We start from the raw sequence: 19,629 nt of genomic DNA on the forward strand, positions 1-19,629 counted from the left end.
AGAAATGCCTTCAATTTGCCTAGTTCTTTCCATTCTCACTGTCCCCAACTTCCATTGATCCCCTGCTCACTCTGAGACCCCTGCAGAGTCTTCTAGATAATCTGTCTTCCCACTCTGGTTTTTCTTCTGTGATGCTCTCCAGTCATTCTTTCTAAAACATGAATATGATCCTGAGATCTCCTCGAACCTTGGTGGGACACCCACTTTATCAACTGCTGTCCCAACTCTCTAGCATGGCATTCAAAGAGCTCCAGAGTCCAGGACAAGCCTTTGTGGCAGAGGCCCTCTCTCAGCGCCCCGATGTTGACTTTGCATGGCTATATCAGACATACCACACCATATTTAGGAAACATTCTCACCTTCCCATTTTTGCCTGTTTTGTTTGTTGCCACACCTATCAGAATGTTATTTTTTATTGACACCTTTGAGTCCTTTTAAATGTCAAGACCCAGTGCCAAAGTTTGGAAAACTTTTATGTCCCATCTATCTCCATCCCAACTACATTCTCATAAAAAAATGTTCTCTTTTAATTGTAGCCACATATAATGCCTGGAGTTATAGTTAATTAGAGGCCTAGTACGTGAAATCTCGAGAGACCCAAACCCTCTGCATGTGAGTAGCTTGATGCCAAGAGCCATTACACCGCTGCTCCATACACCTCCTGGTGACTGGTTGTTTGGTCGTTCTGACATTTTGGCATTATGGCCACTGGCCTTTTGTAATATAGATGAGTCTCAGACTGGCCATTACCCACCCTGAAGGAAGTTTGTCTTTCTCAAGGTTCTAAACTCTTTGAGAGCAAGAATTATGCCTGATTTATCCATCTCCCACCTTTAATTTAATGCTTCACATATATTAGTGGTTTAATGAGTATTCAATTGAACCCAATGATATATTCTCTAAAGCAGGTGGTTAATATTATTAGAATGATTCTAACAATGTCTTTTAAGAAATATTTTTAAACGTTATTTGAAACAGCTAATACAAATATGTAATTGCATTCACTGTTTACTTGCAAAGTACATTACATTTATGTAGAACTACATGTAAAAATTTCATTAGATCTATCCCCAAATTAGCTTTCTGTATTCTTACTTTCAATCTATAGTATGTAATAAGATTTTTAAAAATTAACTTGTGTAATATCTTACTTACTTGATGAGGGAAGCTCTGTTTCTTCACCAGAATTGCTGCTAAGTTATTCCCAGTTAGAAAGAGTTTTTATCAGTGAAGGAAAAAACCCCATGGTTTGCATACCAGAAGGTTGTTTTTTTTTTTTGTTTGTTTGTTTGTTTTTGCAGAAACTAGTGAGCCCCTCTCAAATATATTTGCAAATGAACTTTCTAATGTATTTTTTAAGTTATGACCAGCTCACAAAAATTTCAGCATCCCTTACCACATTTACCAAAGGACCAGAGATTCGGTATTTTATAGATGAGCTGATCATATATATTGGGTCCATCTCAGAGAAGTAAAGTTTACTTTAAACTTTCATTGAAAATGATGCTTTCTCAATGAAGCCTGATATTAATCAATCTTAGCTTAATTTTAGCCTGCATTTCATTTTGCCTCAGTCATATTATAGAATAACTTTATTTGATTTCTGAATAAGACTTTCTTCCCACTATTTAGCTTGATATTACAAATCAATGCATAGTTTTTACTCATTTACTGTACATTAGACTACTTTGGTCTAACCTCATTGTATGGCGTATCATGCATTCCCGAATCTTCTTTCATTGCTCCTTCTTCTTTAATATTTGGGGTAATGCTCAGAAAAGCTGGCCAGCCCATAGAGAACATGCCTGGAGAGGACCAAGAGAAATGTAATATTATTTGAGTCAAGTATTGCTTGGATTAGACAATGCCTTGCTCCATGCTGTTCCAAGTGTTAATGTAAAGCTCACAGTCAGCGAGATGGTTGGACCACGATTGCTGGTAAATACTCCCTGCCAGGCAATCAATGTCAGCCTTTTGTAATTCTGTATTATTTGCACGTGATACCTTTTCTATAAGAAGCTTGCAAGGGATTATGGACCGAAAACAAGATTTGTAGATTGATGTAGCTCCAATGATCTGGTTTAGTTAACCTCTTTGAGCCCATTTCTCCCATTTGTTATACTGGAGACATTGATAGTTGTGTCAAAGGAGGGTGAAAGGATTAATATTTGAGAAAACACCTGGCATGGCATTTAGCACATTAGCATGGCAATGCTCAATACTCACTAACTTTTACTCTTCGGCATTATCTAGAAACCTTAAAATTTTTGTTAGCATTTTGTTACCAAGATTATAAAAAGGTCATGTTCTGCAGATATATATGGAAAGAGTTTTTTTTTTTTAATTTTATATTATTGTTTAAAGTATTACACATAGTAGTACATATATCTACTTCCCCCACCTCCCCATTGACCTTCAGTTGATAATGGATCATGTTCCTAGAGGAGGGATCAGATATGAACAGTGGGGAATAGATTGGTTAGGAGCACAGCCTGGAGTGACAGACCAGTCTTGATCTCTGGCAACCACAAACTAACCATGAGCTCTGAGGTGGTTGATTTACTGCTCTTGATTTTCTCATTTGTAAATGGGAGGTAATAACAGCACCCAACTCATGGACTTGTCCTTGGTAATTAATTCAGGTATTGTCAGTATGGAGCCTAGTGCTGTGCCTCACATGGAGCATGTGTTTTGTAAGTTACAGCTGATGCACTTGTTGATGTTTTCATTTTAGTAATCAGTTCATTTAGCCATAACTGGTTTGGCTCAGTGGATAGAGCATTGGCCTGCAGACTGAAGGGTCCTGGGTTTGATTCCAGTCAAGGGTACCTGCCCAGATTTCGGGCTCGATCCCCAGTAGGGGGCGTGGAGGAGGCAGCACATCAATGATTCTCGTCATTGATGTTTCTATCTTTCTCTCCCTCTCCCTTCCTCTCCGAAATCAATAAAAATATATTTAAGTAAAACTTTAGACAATAAAAAAATCAGTTCCTTGGCTACGTAACTAAATTATCAACCCAGGACCTGTTAAAATTATAATAATTACTGCAACCAAATCTTTGAATTAAAATTCTATGCTCTGCCCTAACAGCTTTGGCTCAGTGGATAGAACATCGGCCTGTGGACTGAAAGGTCCCAGGTTCAATTCTGGTCAAGGGCATGTACCTTGGTTATGGGCACATCCCCAGTAGCGGGTGTGCAGGAAGCAACTGATTGATGTTTCTCTCTCATCGATGTTTCTAATTCTCTATCCCTTTCCCTTCCTCTCTGTAAAAAAAAAAAAAAAATCAATTAAATATATTTAAAAATTCTGTGCTCCTACTTCTTTATAATATTCCTTCTGTAATTAAACATACATTAAAATACATGAAGACTGATGGTAGCAGGAAATGTCATGACATACTTCTCACAGGATGCTGATCATTATTACAGCTGTATTTCCTAGAGTCACTTCTATTTACCTATATTCTTATTATTTACACATTGTATGAGAGGTAGTCTACTTCTTTGATTTAGAAACATTGTAACAAAAAGTATATTGAGGATTTCAAATATATATATATATATATATATATATATGTGTGTGTGTGTGTGTGTGTGTGTGTGTATATATGTGTGTATATATATATATATATATGTATATATATATATATATATATATATATATATATATATATATATATATATATGCTAGAGATCCGATGCATGAAATTCATGCCTCTGCCTTGGCCCCTTCATCCAGAAGATCATCCAGAAGGATGTCTGGTCTAATTAGCATATTATGCTGTTGTTATTATAGATGCTACTGCCTCATAAATGACCGTAATTTAAAGTTTACTAAACAAGTACATTATTTTCTCAATGAATATGATATATTCTAACATTATTTAAATCTAAAAGGGGGTATTTAAACATTTTTGAATATTAAAAGTTCACACAACATTTTTGGGGTTAAAGTTTCTACAATTTTTCAAACTGACACATAGTTTTATCAGGTTTCTCCAATTTAGTTTTTTAGCTAGAATTTGACATAAGCTTTATGGAATTGTTGAGTATCTGATTATGATTAAAAAATTAGATGGGGAGAAAGGGCATGTTAAAAAAAAATGATAACTTTGGTGACTTGTATATAAAAATAAAGCCAACAAGGAGTGAGCATGAGTCATGGTGCCAGGTCTGGTCTCTTCTCCAAGGTCCACAGTTCACTTTGGTCACTGGGTTCAAATGTCTTGTTTGCAAAATCCATTGAAATTTTTTTTAGAAAATATATACTTATTTAAAAGAATGAGGAACCAATTAAGCTTCCAAAATATTGTAACTGAAGTCATTTACCTTTTGTTTGGGTATTTTGATCTTTATACCTAAAGATTTGTTCCTGTTTTTTTATACACTGAGTTTATCACAGCATTTAGAAGATTAAGTTATAACATATATTGTAGTTCATAAACTTTGAGTTTGAACAATTTTGCAAAAGAAAAGAGATTAAATGTGTTAACTATTTTGCCAACTTGTTTACAGAGTAATTATTTAGTTATCACTATAAAATCATTTTTATAAGACATTAAAAATGAAGCATTTTTAAAGGAAATCAATAGTCTTAACTATTACATATTGTAAATTGTCAGAACCAGTTTATGTTTTAAAAAAAGAAATACAACATGCCAATTATAAGTATAGTCCTGTATATGCACTATATTAATATGTTTCCACTTCTGCATCCCATTATTGGACTAATTTTATTATATTTCAAAATAAAAATGGATTTCTCTTGCCATATTAAACCATCAGTTTCAGAATAAAATCCCAAAGGCAGACTAGCAGGCAAATTGATAGCAAAATATGGCCATAACTCATAATAATATAGGATAAGATGCAGCTATATTTGCTAAAAACTTTTTAGTAATGTAAACTGCATAAACTTAGGATAGATGCAATTTCTGAATGCTAGGAACTTTGGGATTTTGCAGAGTAAGTAATGTAGGTCTGACATGATTTTTCTTGCAGGAATACATTTAAGAATTTTGTTGAAGTAAAGCTTAAGCGAGGTTTAATGTCTTCTGCACTGTTCTGTTGGTAAAGGAGCTGTTAGACCACTCACTTCCTCCACCGGGACTGGTTAGTAATGGGTTGCTATCGCAGGGATGGGTATCCTCCATGAGCAGGGTTGGTGTGCATATCTTTTCCATTTTCCAGTAACCTATGGTAGTGCAAGATGAGGTTAGGACAATGCTACATGTTTGTGTTAATTCAAGCTTACAAAACCAGAAATCGTTAACCTCACCAAGAAGCTGAGAAGTTAGCCTTGCACATAAAATAAACATGATAATAGCATGAAAGTTAAAACTTAAAAGTACAATGTAATTAGAAATATCTGTGAATATTAATGTTGCTTAATAAAACGTAACCAAGATTAATAAAATCTAAAATTAATAAATTATTTTTAAGTGGATTTCAACATGTTGATTTCTGGACTTTTTCTCCCTCATAAGGTTGGTCATCTTACCCTTTCTTTTCAGGTATTCTGCAATGAGGGCAGCTATATGGATGTAGCACATAGCAGCCTGCAATAAAACAGAAACCATGTCAGAGAAGGATGCAGCACACATTTTACTATTTATCTAATTAGGACTAATGTCATATCAGAATATGTGGAGGAATCTTTTCAGTAAGAGAATTAAAAGTAATCAATTACATTTCCCAAAAAATTCACAAGCAAAAATAAAATGCAGACTTCGGATTGTCTTTCTTGATGTAATTCTCAAGAAGAGCTGGCCTGAAGAATTCTCCCAAAGATTTATCTTCCTTAATATCTAAGTTTCTCTTTGTCTCTGAGTATTTACAGGGGTGGGCAAAACTAGTTTGCAGTTGTTTATAAGGAAAAAGACATGCAGGTTATGATTATTACAGTAGCTGAATAAACTCTGTATTTCGCGTCCTCAAAACTATAAACCTATTTTTGCCCACCTGTATGTATGTGTGTATTCATATATTTCCACATCTCTCTTTACTTGTGAAAACTATTAGCATCTGGATCTAAACTGGAAAGGCAAATGCTGCCTTCTTACCTTTTCTGCCTCCAGGAATGGTCCTGACTCGAATATCCGTTGTCTTTCAAGTGGTCGCTTCACTTGGTTAAATAGTGTGACTTAATGTGTCACGTGTGCTCCCCTCCACCAGATGACATGGCAACATTCTATTATTCTTTAACATATCCTGCCAAGCCTTGAACATTTTTTGCTGGACACCTACCAGAATTTGACATGTTGAAGGGTCCAAATGACTTCAGCTTTTACCTTGGAAATTTTATGGAGAAACTTTTCCATTTTTACAGCACTCCAAGGGAAAGAAAGTTTCACATTTTGTCCTCATCAAATAGCCACCAAGCAAGGCTTTATTTCTATCTCAGAGTCCCTTGCAGACATTAAGAGCTTTAGGATTGTCCCAGATAAATGATCTCTTCCCAAAGGTGCATATTTCTGGGAATAAGGCAGAACTTCTCTATTTGGTGTCTGGAAGCCTCTGGCACTGTGAATTGCTGCTCATAAATCCACCAATAATTTAAATTGACATAGAAATGTTAGCTATTGATTTATTCATCAGAGTGGACCCTACTCGCTTATCTGGTTCTCAGGAGCATTAATTTTTACATCACCAGCTCAGACTAGCTGCAAATGAGGACAGCTGACCCTAATCTGAATTTACTCACCATGGTGGTGAGTTTTCCCATCCAACTCCAACGACAGGAAAGAAGTTTTAAAACACAGACCATTAACTTATATAACTCTTAATTCCCACACACCCTTACAGCCTCAGGTGTGTAGAATTCAGCTCTGCATTCATTGCATAGCCTATAATTACAGTTGTCCCTCCAGACTCTGGCCTTCATTTGATTCTTACATGCAAATTTAATGCACATAACATATAGTTAAGCAATATTTAGATTAGTGGAAGTATATGATAACTCTTTATATTCATGCTGTAAATGAAAATCCAATCGAGCTTTATCAAAGGACAATGCTGATGGAGAATGATAGCCTTTGCCAATCACCTCGGACAAGTCTCCATTTCGAGCGTGAATCTTGGCCATGCTTTCCAACCAGGTCCTCCGTAGCTCAGGGGTGCTTGCGTAGGAGTTTGCCAGACTGTACTGGAGATCCACTAGCATCTCGGGGTCCTTCTCATGCTCCTTCATCTGAGCTGTGGCCATCAAAACAGTCCTTATACGTTTAGTCAGGTCTTTCACCTCTGCTGGGAAATTGCTGTTCTTTGGAAAAGAGAGAGCTTGAGTCATCACCTGCTTATAATTCAGAAGTGAGGATGTTAATTGTGGTTTGTCATCTCAGTTTGGTGCATCCTATATATTGCTCATAAATATGTAAATTCTTTATACATGTGTATTTATACATGCATATATACATATTGTGATTGTGGTTATACTTATTTGAAGAGGAGAATTGTTGTAGGCCCTGCTCTTTGGTTTTCTAGCCCATCTCCTTATAGTAATAGCATCTTGATTGTCCTTTGAAATGCTCTCCTCTCTGGCTAATGTGCATGTGATTTGGGTCTACTGCATTCCCAGGCACCAGGGATACTGGCCTGGCCAATCACATTATTTGATCCCCAGATGACATTGATTGGGTTAGGGAGGGGCATATGACACAAGGTTGGATAGAGGAGATTCAGTACTGGAACTTCAACTGGCACTATGGAATGAGGTACTTTTTCCACTCAAGGAATACTACCAGAGAGTAAATTCATGGTAGAGCTCTACCGTAAATGGAATAAGCACAGAGGAAAGTTGAACTGAGGGGTAGGGAGACAGGTGAAAGTAGAGGCAGTTGGAGGACATCTGAAAACATCATTTTGATCCCTGCATTTCATCATGCCTGAAGCCAGGCATTAGACCTGGATTTTTCAGTATACTGACTAAAGGAGAAGTCTTTGGAAAGACACTCTCCCACCTTCCTCCCCCCCCCCCCCCATTTTATTTGGCAGCTCCCCCAAAAAGATAAGATAAAGTTGTCTAAGAACGGAATTATAAGAGAACCATTGGATTCTGGATATTTGTGGTAAGTTTTCTTGTTACACACCATTCAACCACATATCTTGGAAATTCCACTTAACAGATTATATTCTGAAAGTGTAAGAGCTGATTATCAGTTTAAAGAAGCAAACAATGTAAGTAATGTCTCAATAAACAAAATAACAAATTCCTATTTTTTAAATGAGTTAGATATCTCACAAAAACAATCAGTTTAGTTTATTCTCAATTATTTAAAAATCCCACAAAGCATTTCTTACTTTCATTTGTTTGTCTCCATTAGCAAAATTATTGGTAATTGCAAGGGAATGTTGAAACCGAGAGCCTCCAATGCCAGCGTCAGCTATTAACTGACTTACGGCCTTGATGAGCTGAAAGAGAGAAGAAAAATAAAACCTCAAAAGTAAATAACTTGGAGATCCAAAATGGCTGCGCCCAGGTGAACACCTAGCCGCAGCCGCACACAACAATTTCAATAAAATACAACTAAAATATAAAACGGACATTGCCCAGAACTACAGGAAGGTTGACTGACTGGAAATTCTATAGTGAGAAGCAAGGAGAAAACCAGAAGGAGGCGCGGAGGAGCTGGAAAAGCCAAGGTACAGAGACGTGGCGCGGAGAGGACGGAGCCGGAGAGGAGGGAGGCCGAGTGCCTGGCGGGCGTTCCCTAGCAGAAAGGAGATAAAACTCCGACTGTGCTGGGCCCCCGACTGCTCTGACCCCCAGTTTTAAGCCAGACCCCGGGGACTCAGGCTCAGCCATAGGGAGCCGGGCTGTAAGGCGGAACCCCGGGGAAGTGGCGAAAGGAGGTCCCTGCGGTGCGCACACTGTGCGCAGAGAAGGGACGGTCGGCTGTGCCGCGGGATTGCCCTGACGGGAAGGAGACTGGGGCTCCAGACTGCTCTGAACGCCACCTCCAACTCCACTTCCAACTGAACTGAACCCCAATACCGGGCTCATTGTGGGAGAGCATAGACTGTTTGGCAGCAGGCGAAAATCGAGGGCACCTTTCTCTCAGAGGCGCCGGCAGCGAGCACTGAAGGACCCGCATAGGGCGGAGCTGATGGAAGCCAAAGCTACAGGCTCCACCCTGAAACCCCGTCCCATCTGTAACTGCGAAATGCAACAACAAAATAGATCACAAACGAAAGAAATGGAGGACAAAAAGCGTCTGGATATAGAGTTCAAATCTACGCTTATAAGGTTTTTCAAGAATTTCCTAGAAAAGATGGATAAGGCCTATGAGGATATGAAAAGAGATCAACTAGAATTAATAAGGAGTCATCGAGAAATGATAAGGGATCAACAAGAAATAAAGAATACATTGTCTGAAATAAAAAAATATTTTACAGAGTCCTAAAAACAGAAGGGAAGATCACAAGAATCAAGTCAAAGATTTGGAACATAAAGAGCCAGAAGACACTCCTCCACAGAAGCTAGAAGGCAAGAGAATCCAGAAAATTGAAGATAATGTAAGAAACCTCTGGGACAACTTCAAGCGAACCAACATCAGAATTATTGGGGTCCCAGAAGATGAGAGAGAGCAAGATATCGAAAACATACTGAAAGAAATAGTGACAGAAAACTTCCCCCACCTGGTGAAAGAATTAGACTTACAAGTCCAGGAAGTGCACAGAACTCCAAACAAAAGGAATCCAAAGAGGACCACACCGAGACACATCATTATTAAAATTCCAAGAGCAAAAGACAAAGAGAGAATATTAAAAGAAGCAAGAGCAAAGAAGGTAGTAATCTATAAAGGAGCACCTATACGATTGTCAGCTGACTTCTCAACAGAAACCATGCAGGCCAGAAGGGAATGGCAAGAAATATTCAAGGTGATGAATAGCAAGAACCTACAGCCAAAAATAATCTACCCAGCAAAACTATCACTCAGAATCGAAGGCCAGATAAAGAGCTTCACTAATAAAAAAAGCTAAAGGAGTTCATCACCGCCAAACCAGAATTATATGAATTGCTGAAGGGGGTTCTTTCAGAAGAGAAAGTAAACAAAGATAAAAATTATGAACAACAAATACGTAACTATCAACAAGTGAATCTAAAAACCAAGGAAATTAAAAAAAATCTGATGAACAATATTAACTATTGAATATAATAGAATCAGAGGTATGGAAGGGGAGTGAACTGACGATTCTTGGGGAAAAGGGGAGAGGGGGATGTGGAAGAGACTGAACATAAACTGTGCACCTATGGATGAGGACATTGGGGAGAGGGGAAAGGGCAGAGGGTGGGGTGGGAACCTGGTGGAGGAGAACAATGGTGGGGGGGAAAATAAAGGAACATTTGTAATAATATGAACAATAAAAACTTATTAAAAAAAAAGTAAATAACTTAAAAATAGGAGTTGTAAATAAATTCATTGGATTAGTTGAATGTACCATTAATTTCTCCCTCTAGATCCAATGAAAGATATCTCTCTGTTTTAAATCTTTAAAGGCCATGTGATTCTGGGCTTTTCTTATAAACTTAAATACTTGAGGAAGGTTGCAAGAATCTTAGGAAGCCTTGAAGAAATAAATATATGCATTTTGAATCTGGTGAGATTTGGTGTCCTAGAGGTAGCCCAGGGTTCCTGGCTTGTATGTTCTGTGTGACTCTATTCCCTGGCAGAAGAAAGAATAAGTTCAGGTGGAATTATGGGCTTTCCTGGCTTCTGCCCAGCTGCCCTCTGCCCATGAATCAGACCTGAATGTGATGGGCACCTTTAAGGGCAGAATCTGGAGGAGGAGTTGGTCACTGGGTGCTCTGAGGACAGTAGGCTTCTATCAACTCTGAGACAGAGTTGTGGCATTAACAATAGCACTAATGAAAATTGGCAGCACTTACTTGTAAGTGGGATCGGACAATTGACTTCTGCTTGTTAAATTCAAAATTCTTCCTCATGAAAAAGTACAGAAGTGCTGATGCTTCTGTCTGAGTTGACCGTGACCTGTGGTTACAGCACTTTAGGATTTCATAGCAGAAGGATCCACACAGGTCGGCAGGCCCTTGAAAGAACGCCGAAGGAAACTGTGGGAATGGAAACACTGGTAAGGTCAGCCTTGTTCCTTCATTGTGCTCTGTTCACTCTCATATTTTAAAATCCCCAAGAATGAAATCCTTCTTTCTTTTCTTTTAAAGGAGTCTTTTTCTTTTATTTGCAGTGGGAGAGGATATATTTTTGCTTGTTAAAGTCGATCTTAGTATTTCTCTTTTTTTCTAAAAACAACCATTCTCTATCTTTTAAATATCTCTTGTATAAATAACTAATGCTAACCCAAAAGCATTGAGCCAGAGCTTTTATTATGTTTTCTATCTACCCAACACTGTAAACTGCAGGGGCCCTAAGAGGTCATAGCTATAGCCACTTCAATGTGAAACCTTTAACTTGGCATGAATGGGCATCACAGTTCATGGTGTGCATTTTACCTAACTCAGCCACAAACATACTCAAAGAATTGGTGGCCAGATGTTAATTGTATTCCCTTGTGATATCCAAGTAAAAGTCTGTCAAGGCTGTGAGCTTATTTTGAGATCACCAACCAAAGATTTGATAAAACCAAATACATAGTCTAAAAAACCAAATAAACCAAAATAAAAGAAAACATATCTTCTCTCCATACCAAAAGATGTAAAGATTAACATGCATTTATGATCATTCTTCACTGAGCTTTCGCTGGAAGCTGAGCACCCTTACCTTGCATACAAACAGTCTGAGTGACGCAAACACGTGCTTTAGCGCTGTGGCTGACTGGTTGACTTGGAAAAAGAGCATGTAGGTATCGAAGACTCTTTTCATTAATGAATTTTGACATTCAGATTGTTGAAGTTGTCTCTGGAAATTTAACACAGAAGTTATGTAGGCTGAGGAAAAGGACACTTGTGTTCTTTCAAAAGATATTTGTTGTGAACCTATAGAATGGTAGGCACAATTCTGGGTGCTGGACATAAAATGCTGAATAAGAGGAGAAGGTCTACCTTCCCAGTATAACTGATAGAGTGGTGACTGGAAAAAAAATATTAAATAAGGAAATAGAATATAATGATATATTATGAGAACAAAAACATTGCTTTGGGAGTAGGATTGCACTTTAGATAGGGTAGTTAGGTATAGTAAACTCTTTAATGGATGAATTGACATGGGATCTACAGGAATGTGCTAAGGACAGATCTGGGAGGACTGTCCAAGGAGGGAGGCTTGAATACCAAGAACTTGACTTAGAAAGGAAACTGTGAGCTTAAAGTTGAGAAAAAAGAGCAGAATGAGTGGGGTGTGATAGCAAAGAGAGGTAGGAAATAAGATCACAGACAGGTAAGTCATCATAGGCACTTATAAGGACTGTGAGATGTATGCTATTTGAGTAGTTTTTCCACTGAGCAATAAAAAATTAAAATACGGTTATTGCTTTTTCTACCACCATGCTAAGCTTTCACCTGCAGGACTTTCTTGATGTATTCATTCTGTTTAGTGTAGACTTTATTCAGCACATCCAACTTTTTATAGTTTAAACTTTAACATCTGTGAATTCATTAGGTGCAGCTAATGTTTTTAATAGCTTTATTGATATTTAATTAACATAAAATTTCTATAGTTAGCATTTTATGAAAATTTTTTTTATAAATGGAATCATAAGTGTATATACTCTTTCTGTTTGGTTTCCTTCACTGAGCATAACTAAGCTGTATTCTGTTATATGGATATACATAATTTATTTTCTAAGCCATTTATTTGTTGATGTACATTGAAGTTATTTCCATTGTTTAGTTATTAAAAATAAACCTTCCATGAATATTTGTGTACAAAGCTTTGTGGAAAGAGAGAGAGAGAGAGAGAGGGAGAGAGAGAGAGAGAGAGAGAGAGAGAGAGAGAGAGAGAGAGAGAGACATCAATCAGTTGCCTCCTGGGGATTGACCCTGAACCCAAGTATATGCCCTGACCAGGAACTGAATCCATAACCCTTCAGTGCATGGGATGACTCTCCAACTCTCCAACTGAGCCTCATTGGTGGCTAGGGCTGAAGAAATGTCTTGATTTTTTCTGTATAAATGCCTATTATTGGAATGGTGGGTTAATAAATGTTTAACATTTTATACTGACATACTGCTTTCCAAAGTGTTTTTAGCATTTTGCATCTCCTCTATTAGTGAATGACAGTTCTTTGCCAAAAGTTGGTATGGTCAGTATTTTTATTTATATCCATTCTAATAGTGTGTAGTGGTATCATTTCACCAAAGAAATCCAGGGGCAAATAAGCATGTGAAAAATATTATATTCAACATTTTTAGGCTATTTGGTCTAGATGTCATATGTCTCTCCCTTTGAGAATGAAAAGTAGTGTCACATTCTTACTCAAGTCATTTTGCTTGATAGTAAAGCAGGAAAAATTAGAAAGAGTATCATCAACTATTTGACAATAGTGAAATATATACATGTGTATATCAATCAAGCAATAGTCAGTCAACTTTTGATAAAATCAGAACTTCATCTTTAATGTGTTTTCCACTCACATGGATGTTGATTTATGTAAGGTTAAGTAATTTCATAAGATATTTTAAAACATGTTCTTGACTTCACATGACTTTTATGCCTTCCATTCTAATATGTTGTGGAAGATGTTATGATCACGCTCACCTGGTGAATATGAGTGAAGAGAGACAGCAGGTCTAGAATAGTCAGGCAAACCTCCGTAGCTATATTAGCCTCTGTGTCCACATGATGCACGATGTCTATTTCATTAGAGTTGCCTAAAAATACAAAGTGGAACATTCATATAAACATCTAAGACAACTCTTTTATTCTATAAAGGACTTTCTTTTATTATTACATATTCAGTGTTTACTCGTTTTGATCAATAATTTATTAAAGTAAAATGCTTTGGTTTATTCAACTTCTTATTGGTGGAATCAAAAACACTAGACTGAGTCTTTAGTGAATTCTACAGACTAAATGTTTGTGTTCACACCCCCACCCCCAAATTCATATGTTGGTGTGAATTTCAATGTAATTACATTAGGAAGTGAGGTCTTTGAGAAGTAATTAGGTCATGAGCCTGAAGCCCCATGAATGAGATTTGTGCCCTTATATGAGATGAGACACCAGTAAGATCACCCCCTCCCACTCCATCATCTGAGAACACAGCAAGAAGTCAGCCATCTGCAAACAAGAAGCAGGTTCTCACCAGACCTAAAATCTGCTGGTACTTTGATCTTGGATCTCCCAGCCTTCAGAACTATTATATGAGAAATAAATGTCGTTTAAGTCACCCGGTCTATGGTATCTTGTAGCAGCTTGAACAAAGACTGTGTGTTGTTTTCTTATGTCAGCTGTTGAGTTTCCAAAGACCAGAGTGGTCTATTTCCATTATTTCCTACCATTTTCCATTAATTTTATTATTGACAAATTCATATTTCTTTCATAATCAGTCTGGGTCAAGTTTTAGATTCCCAGGCTAATAGACCAAATGTACAGTCTCAGTGGGTAGTTTGCATGAGTGGTCTTCTGAGGAAGGTATTAAGTGCATTTATAGGATAAGGTATATACTTTCAAACAGCTAACTTTGGTCACATGTCCACAATTGCTAACATTTACATTATACAAAATACTGTTACTTGTTTATTTTTCCTCATTCACAAGCTGAAATGTGGGTGTCACTGGATTCAAGATGTCATGTTTACTGACATAAACCACATGTTCTTCTTCCCACAGAGCAGACAATAAACAATATGATTGAGAGGGACTGGCATAACATTTATAATACCATTTTTTTCCCAGAGGAATTACACTAAGCATATGATACTGAGTGTTTTGCTTTCTCACTTTGTTTCTCATAAGAACACTACAAAATTTTAAGCTTTTCGTGGTGAGTGCCTCCTCTAGGAACACTTGGGACCATAGCAAGCCTGAAAAACAATGGTCTCAGTGGCATAACAGGATTCTTCCTGTTATGAATCATTATCATGCATTTCATGTCCTACATACATCTTGAGAATATATATCTTGTTCCTATTATTTCTGATTTACTTACTGCTCATGGTATTGTCTAACATCTGTAAGAGTTTGGGATTGGAAAGTGGATTTTTGCCTCGAATTATAGGTAAAGTTTGTGATCTGGACTGCTTATGTCCTTCATGACAAGAATTGGTGTTCATCCTGAAAATTAAATAAGAAAAATGGTTAAAATAATGGACATGTGATATCCAAATGCTCATTCAAATATTCTATATTGAGTCAAATATATAACATTTTAAAAATGGAGACCTATTATGAAAATTATTGATTAGAGGTGAGATGATAAAAGGGACTTGAAATACTTTCAAAGAAATTTTATTTAAGCCAAGAAAAAGTTCAGAAAGATAAGAGAAGAATAATGGATACTGAATTTAAATTTGCACAAGCATACTCATTGATATTCCATAAAGCTGGGATTCGATAGATGTGAAGTTGACTATTGGTCAATCAGGAAGATAGTATAACTCAATTGTGTGAAGTTATATTTAGAAGGCAATATTTAAAAAGTAAAATCTGGTTTGGAACAATCATTGCTTTCCTAGTTGTTTATATTTGAAAATTCTACATGTTTTGTCATTCATTTGTGTCATGTGCACAGGGGCCTGATACATGATCCCTGTGGGGCAGAGAGAGCTGAGGGGACCTCTGGGCAGCTCCTTTCTTAGGGCAATGACCATGACCTACAAGGGCTCTCATTCAAGGCCTCCTTGGTATTGAATGGAAGTATTCCCACTACCACAGTAACACTGGCTCATTCCAACTTACTGTGAATGAGCCAGGGTTACTGTGGTAGTAGGAATACTTCCTATTCTCTACTGTCCTTTAGACTATCATTTAGCCAAGATAGTAGAACATGCCTTTAAGAATAGTAGAAAATAGGAGGTACTCTGAAGAGTCAAGCCTGAAAAAGAGGCCATGGTTTTCTCTTTGTCATACTTTTCAAATATTCTGGGTGAATCAGAGCCCAGGAGATCTAACTTTGGCTCTTAGCAGCCAGGGGAGTCTGGGTCATTCCTGAAGCTACAAGGCATAATGGGACCTGAGATATATGGCTTGGACCTTTGGGACTGGATTATTTCTAGATTTTGAATCTGTTTCAGTCTTAAACTCCTGGAGGACAATCCCTGGTTTCTAGGAAGAGAGGGGGAGGAACAGTCAGAACCTATCTGTTTTGGGGCAGGAGCCTGAAGTCTGACCTACCAGGCAGCTACAAAACTGCAGTGAATGCAGGTGGATTATCATTGTCATTAAACTTGAAAAATAATTGTTGATAGTCCTCTATTCTATTACCCTTCTCAAAACACAATCTTTATGTTATTTCATTTACTTTATCAAAAAGAGCAACTTCAAGCGGTCCTCAGAGACAGTGGCAAAATTTATCCCATGATTTATTGACTGTATACCACTTTCATATTTCTTTCTAAAACTCTTATAAAACATAGACATTTAAAAATATTACATATTATTAAGATCCCTTTGGGAAGAATGAATCAAAGTGGAGAAAATTTTAGCAAAGACTTCATATTTAGTAGACCTGGAGGAGCTGTAAGGTAGGATTTCAGGGCAAATGTTTCCCATAGAACAGCTTAATGAAGATGACTCCAGGTCCTACATGATAGTCAAATCAGTCTGATGATGAGGAAATCTAAGATGAGCTTACAAAGCCATCCACACTTCCTCTTTGATCCCTTAACAAACAATTTCAGCTCTAAGAACACTTCTAAAACACTACTGAAAATAATGGGGAGATATGACCTACATTTTACTCTGTCACTAGAGATTAGCAACCATTAAAAGAGGCATTTGTTGAGATTATGCTTTTTCAGTTTCCAAAAAATTAAGATAGTCATTAATATTCTATGCAGGGTATTGTGCTCTAGATGCAGGTAAATAAGTCATAATCTTTCATCTTAATTCTTTATAAGCTAGTAGGGCAGATAGGAAAGTACCTAAATGTGACTTCCTTTGAAAAATATGTTTTGTGCTATTCTACCTCTAGAGCTTTCTGCTATAAAGATAAGGCTACTGTCAATCTTCAAATGTGAGGTCAACCTTATAATCCTTATTGCATTTTAAGTTTCTTCACAGAAACATAGAATTACTTTAAATCTGCATTTGTTTTTAAATGTATACATATATATATACACACACACATATATATACATACACATATACATATACATGCGTGTGCACATGCATGGATTGACACCTCCACAAATACATACATAAATGCACATACATATATACACACGTATGTTTTTAAATATAAAGCAAACGTGACATTACCATTGTGACAGGAGGCCTGATGTTTGGCAGGAAGGATTCGATCCTTTGAGAGTTCCATTGTTCTGGGTGGATTGCACAAATTTAAATGCAGCAGCAATTTTCCTGCAGGAAATGTTGATGTTTTAATCATAGTTCAGAATTTGCAAATTCACATACTATGAAAAATGAAATTACACATTTTTCTGGAACCGGGGAAGTGGGGGTTTAGTAAAGTTGCTGGGAACTTTGCTGTCACTCATGAAGAAAGAACGTCAGCACAAAGCTACTGCAGATTAAGTATTCTTTTTATTTTACTTAAAATATTTTCTTATATTGGTACCTTCCAAGTTTTATCCCTAAAAAGGTAGATAAATTTGTTCAAAGATACATGAAATGTGACTTCCTTTGAGAAATGTGTTTTGTGCTTCTCTACTACCTCTAAAGCTTTATGATATGGACATAGGGTTACTGTCAAACTTCGAATGTGAGGTCAACCTTGTAATATTTACTGCACTTTAAGATTTCTAACATATCTGATGCATTAATATATGTCATAACTCTAAAAGAATATACTGATTTATTGGAACTTAAAATGATTACCTTATTATAATGCGTTTTCCTAGGTATCTGAAATTTTGAAGACAGACGCTAGAAAGAAAACAAGTTACATTTTAGTTATTTCCCCTCTTATTTATGCAAACTATTAATCTGATACATTAAAAATGTTAAATTTTATTTAAATTCTAGAGGCCCAGTGCACAGATTCATCCACTGATGGGGTCTCTTGGTTTGGCCTGCATCCTAATGCAATCCAGGACCCCTCAGGGGATGGTGCAGAGTTAGTTTTGGCCCAATCCCACATGCCAGGCTGAGGGACTTCACTGGTGCATGAATCTGTGCACCAGGCCTGCAGTATATATACAAGATCTTAATCTCTTCCCATACTCTCCTCTTCCCCCCTTCCCTCTGAGATTCATCTCTAGAGCCCTGCATTCAAAGCATAGAAGAAATTAATGGAAATCATCATATTTCATTCCTGTGTTGAGCGTCAGCCCCCCTGGTGGTCAGTGAGCAAATATATATATATATCAATATTATTATTATTGATAGATAATTATTATTATTGATAGATAATATTATTATTGATAGATAATTCACCATAAAAGCACTTAAAATGCAGCATTGTATAATGAACTATTTAGAAGGTTCCAGAAAATGAGAGTTAACTAATCTACACTGTAACTTACTCCAAGATGCTGAAGAAGTCGGACACCTCTGGACTGGGTGCTCGTTGCCAGTAGGCAATCAGAGTCTCTGAAAGGAAACACCACATAGTATGAGACTCTTTAAAATTCAAAGTGTTATTCTTTTTTTAAAGTTTTAATTTTAAAGAGTTCTCTTTACCCTCTGAAATATTCTTCATAATGTGAAGAAAACACATAAGAAGACTCCTGGTTTCAGCTTGATCTAACTTGTCAAATCGAAGTGTTGAGCCTATCAAAGACAAAGGTCTTGGGATCTAGGAATCAAAGAACCAATAAGGATTGAGTAAGAGTAAGAGATTTCTGAGTCCTCACGCGTTAAGCAAGTCTGGAAGGGAAGTCCCACCTTTTCACAGTTGTCAGTCTTCTCACTACTCTTCTCAGTGGTACTTGGATTGGAGTCAAGACTTGCTAAGGATCCTCTGGAATCAGCATGGTTTACTGTAGAAATAGCTATTGATGAAAATGCTGTAAACACAAGCCACAGCACACAGACGATAATGAGATGTATGGGCACAGACACACAAACAGCTCTAACAATGAACCAAAAAAATGTTGAACATTGAGCAGTATTCTGAAAGACTGACATAACGAAGTCTGGGATTGGCATTAGAGAGATGTCACATTTTAAAGTGTCATTACAATGGCCATGTCAACATTAAGGATTTAGAAAAATTTAGACCATTATAAATGGAAATAAAATAAAGCTTCTTCTTTTGACTTCTTAAACAGCTTTTAAGATGAAGCTTCTCTTTAAAAAAAAAATGCTTTAGTAAAAGTTCACAATGATACTCTGGGGAAAGAAATTTTCAATTTTTGACAGTATAAAAGAAATCAAGATGACATTTCCAAAAACAGTTCTTAAAATACTCTTTGAAGTTGAAAGGCTATTATATCTTAAAAGGCTATGTGCAATGAAAACTTTAATATTGTTTCCAGAATAAAGCAATTTGATAACATCTGAGCCAAGTAAAAATGAAAGCTAAGTAGAAGAGGAAGTTGCTGGATGGCATTCCAAGAAATATGTAAAAAGATACTTTAACTATATA

At 36.9% G+C, this 19,629-nt stretch overlaps 1 protein-coding gene across 16 annotated transcripts in view; it reads right to left on the minus strand.

The window, feature by feature from the left end:
* The window catches only part of DOCK10 (dedicator of cytokinesis 10), a 208,645-nt gene that overhangs the window by 19,577 nt on the left and 169,439 nt on the right, over window positions 1-19,629 (minus strand). For 11 of the 16 annotated variants that reach the window (XM_045575320.1, XM_045575321.1, XM_045575322.1 and 8 more), the window contains exons 35-48: window positions 18,927-19,048; window positions 18,723-18,837; window positions 18,566-18,632; window positions 17,919-17,966; window positions 17,340-17,441; window positions 15,070-15,194; window positions 13,677-13,789; window positions 11,742-11,879; window positions 10,892-11,074; window positions 8,302-8,412; window positions 7,049-7,264; window positions 5,504-5,561; window positions 5,099-5,197; window positions 1,699-1,805 (exon numbers count right to left, since the gene is read on the minus strand). In XM_045575320.1, the coding sequence (XP_045431276.1) occupies window positions 1,699-1,805; window positions 5,099-5,197; window positions 5,504-5,561; window positions 7,049-7,264; window positions 8,302-8,412; window positions 10,892-11,074; window positions 11,742-11,879; window positions 13,677-13,789; window positions 15,070-15,194; window positions 17,340-17,441; window positions 17,919-17,966; window positions 18,566-18,632; window positions 18,723-18,837; window positions 18,927-19,048 (1,604 nt within the window). The remainder of the gene's footprint in view (window positions 1-1,698; window positions 1,806-5,098; window positions 5,198-5,503; window positions 5,562-7,048; window positions 7,265-8,301; window positions 8,413-10,891; window positions 11,075-11,741; window positions 11,880-13,676; window positions 13,790-15,069; window positions 15,195-17,339; window positions 17,442-17,918; window positions 17,967-18,565; window positions 18,633-18,722; window positions 18,838-18,926; window positions 19,049-19,629) is intronic. The other 5 variants (XM_036421672.2, XM_036421674.2, XM_036421673.2 and 2 more) reach the window with 3 other exon arrangements.

Source organism: Pipistrellus kuhlii, unplaced genomic scaffold (assembly GCF_014108245.1).
Source record: "Pipistrellus kuhlii isolate mPipKuh1 unplaced genomic scaffold, mPipKuh1.p scaffold_m20_p_7, whole genome shotgun sequence".
In the NCBI taxonomy this organism is placed as follows: domain Eukaryota; kingdom Metazoa; phylum Chordata; class Mammalia; order Chiroptera; family Vespertilionidae; genus Pipistrellus; species Pipistrellus kuhlii.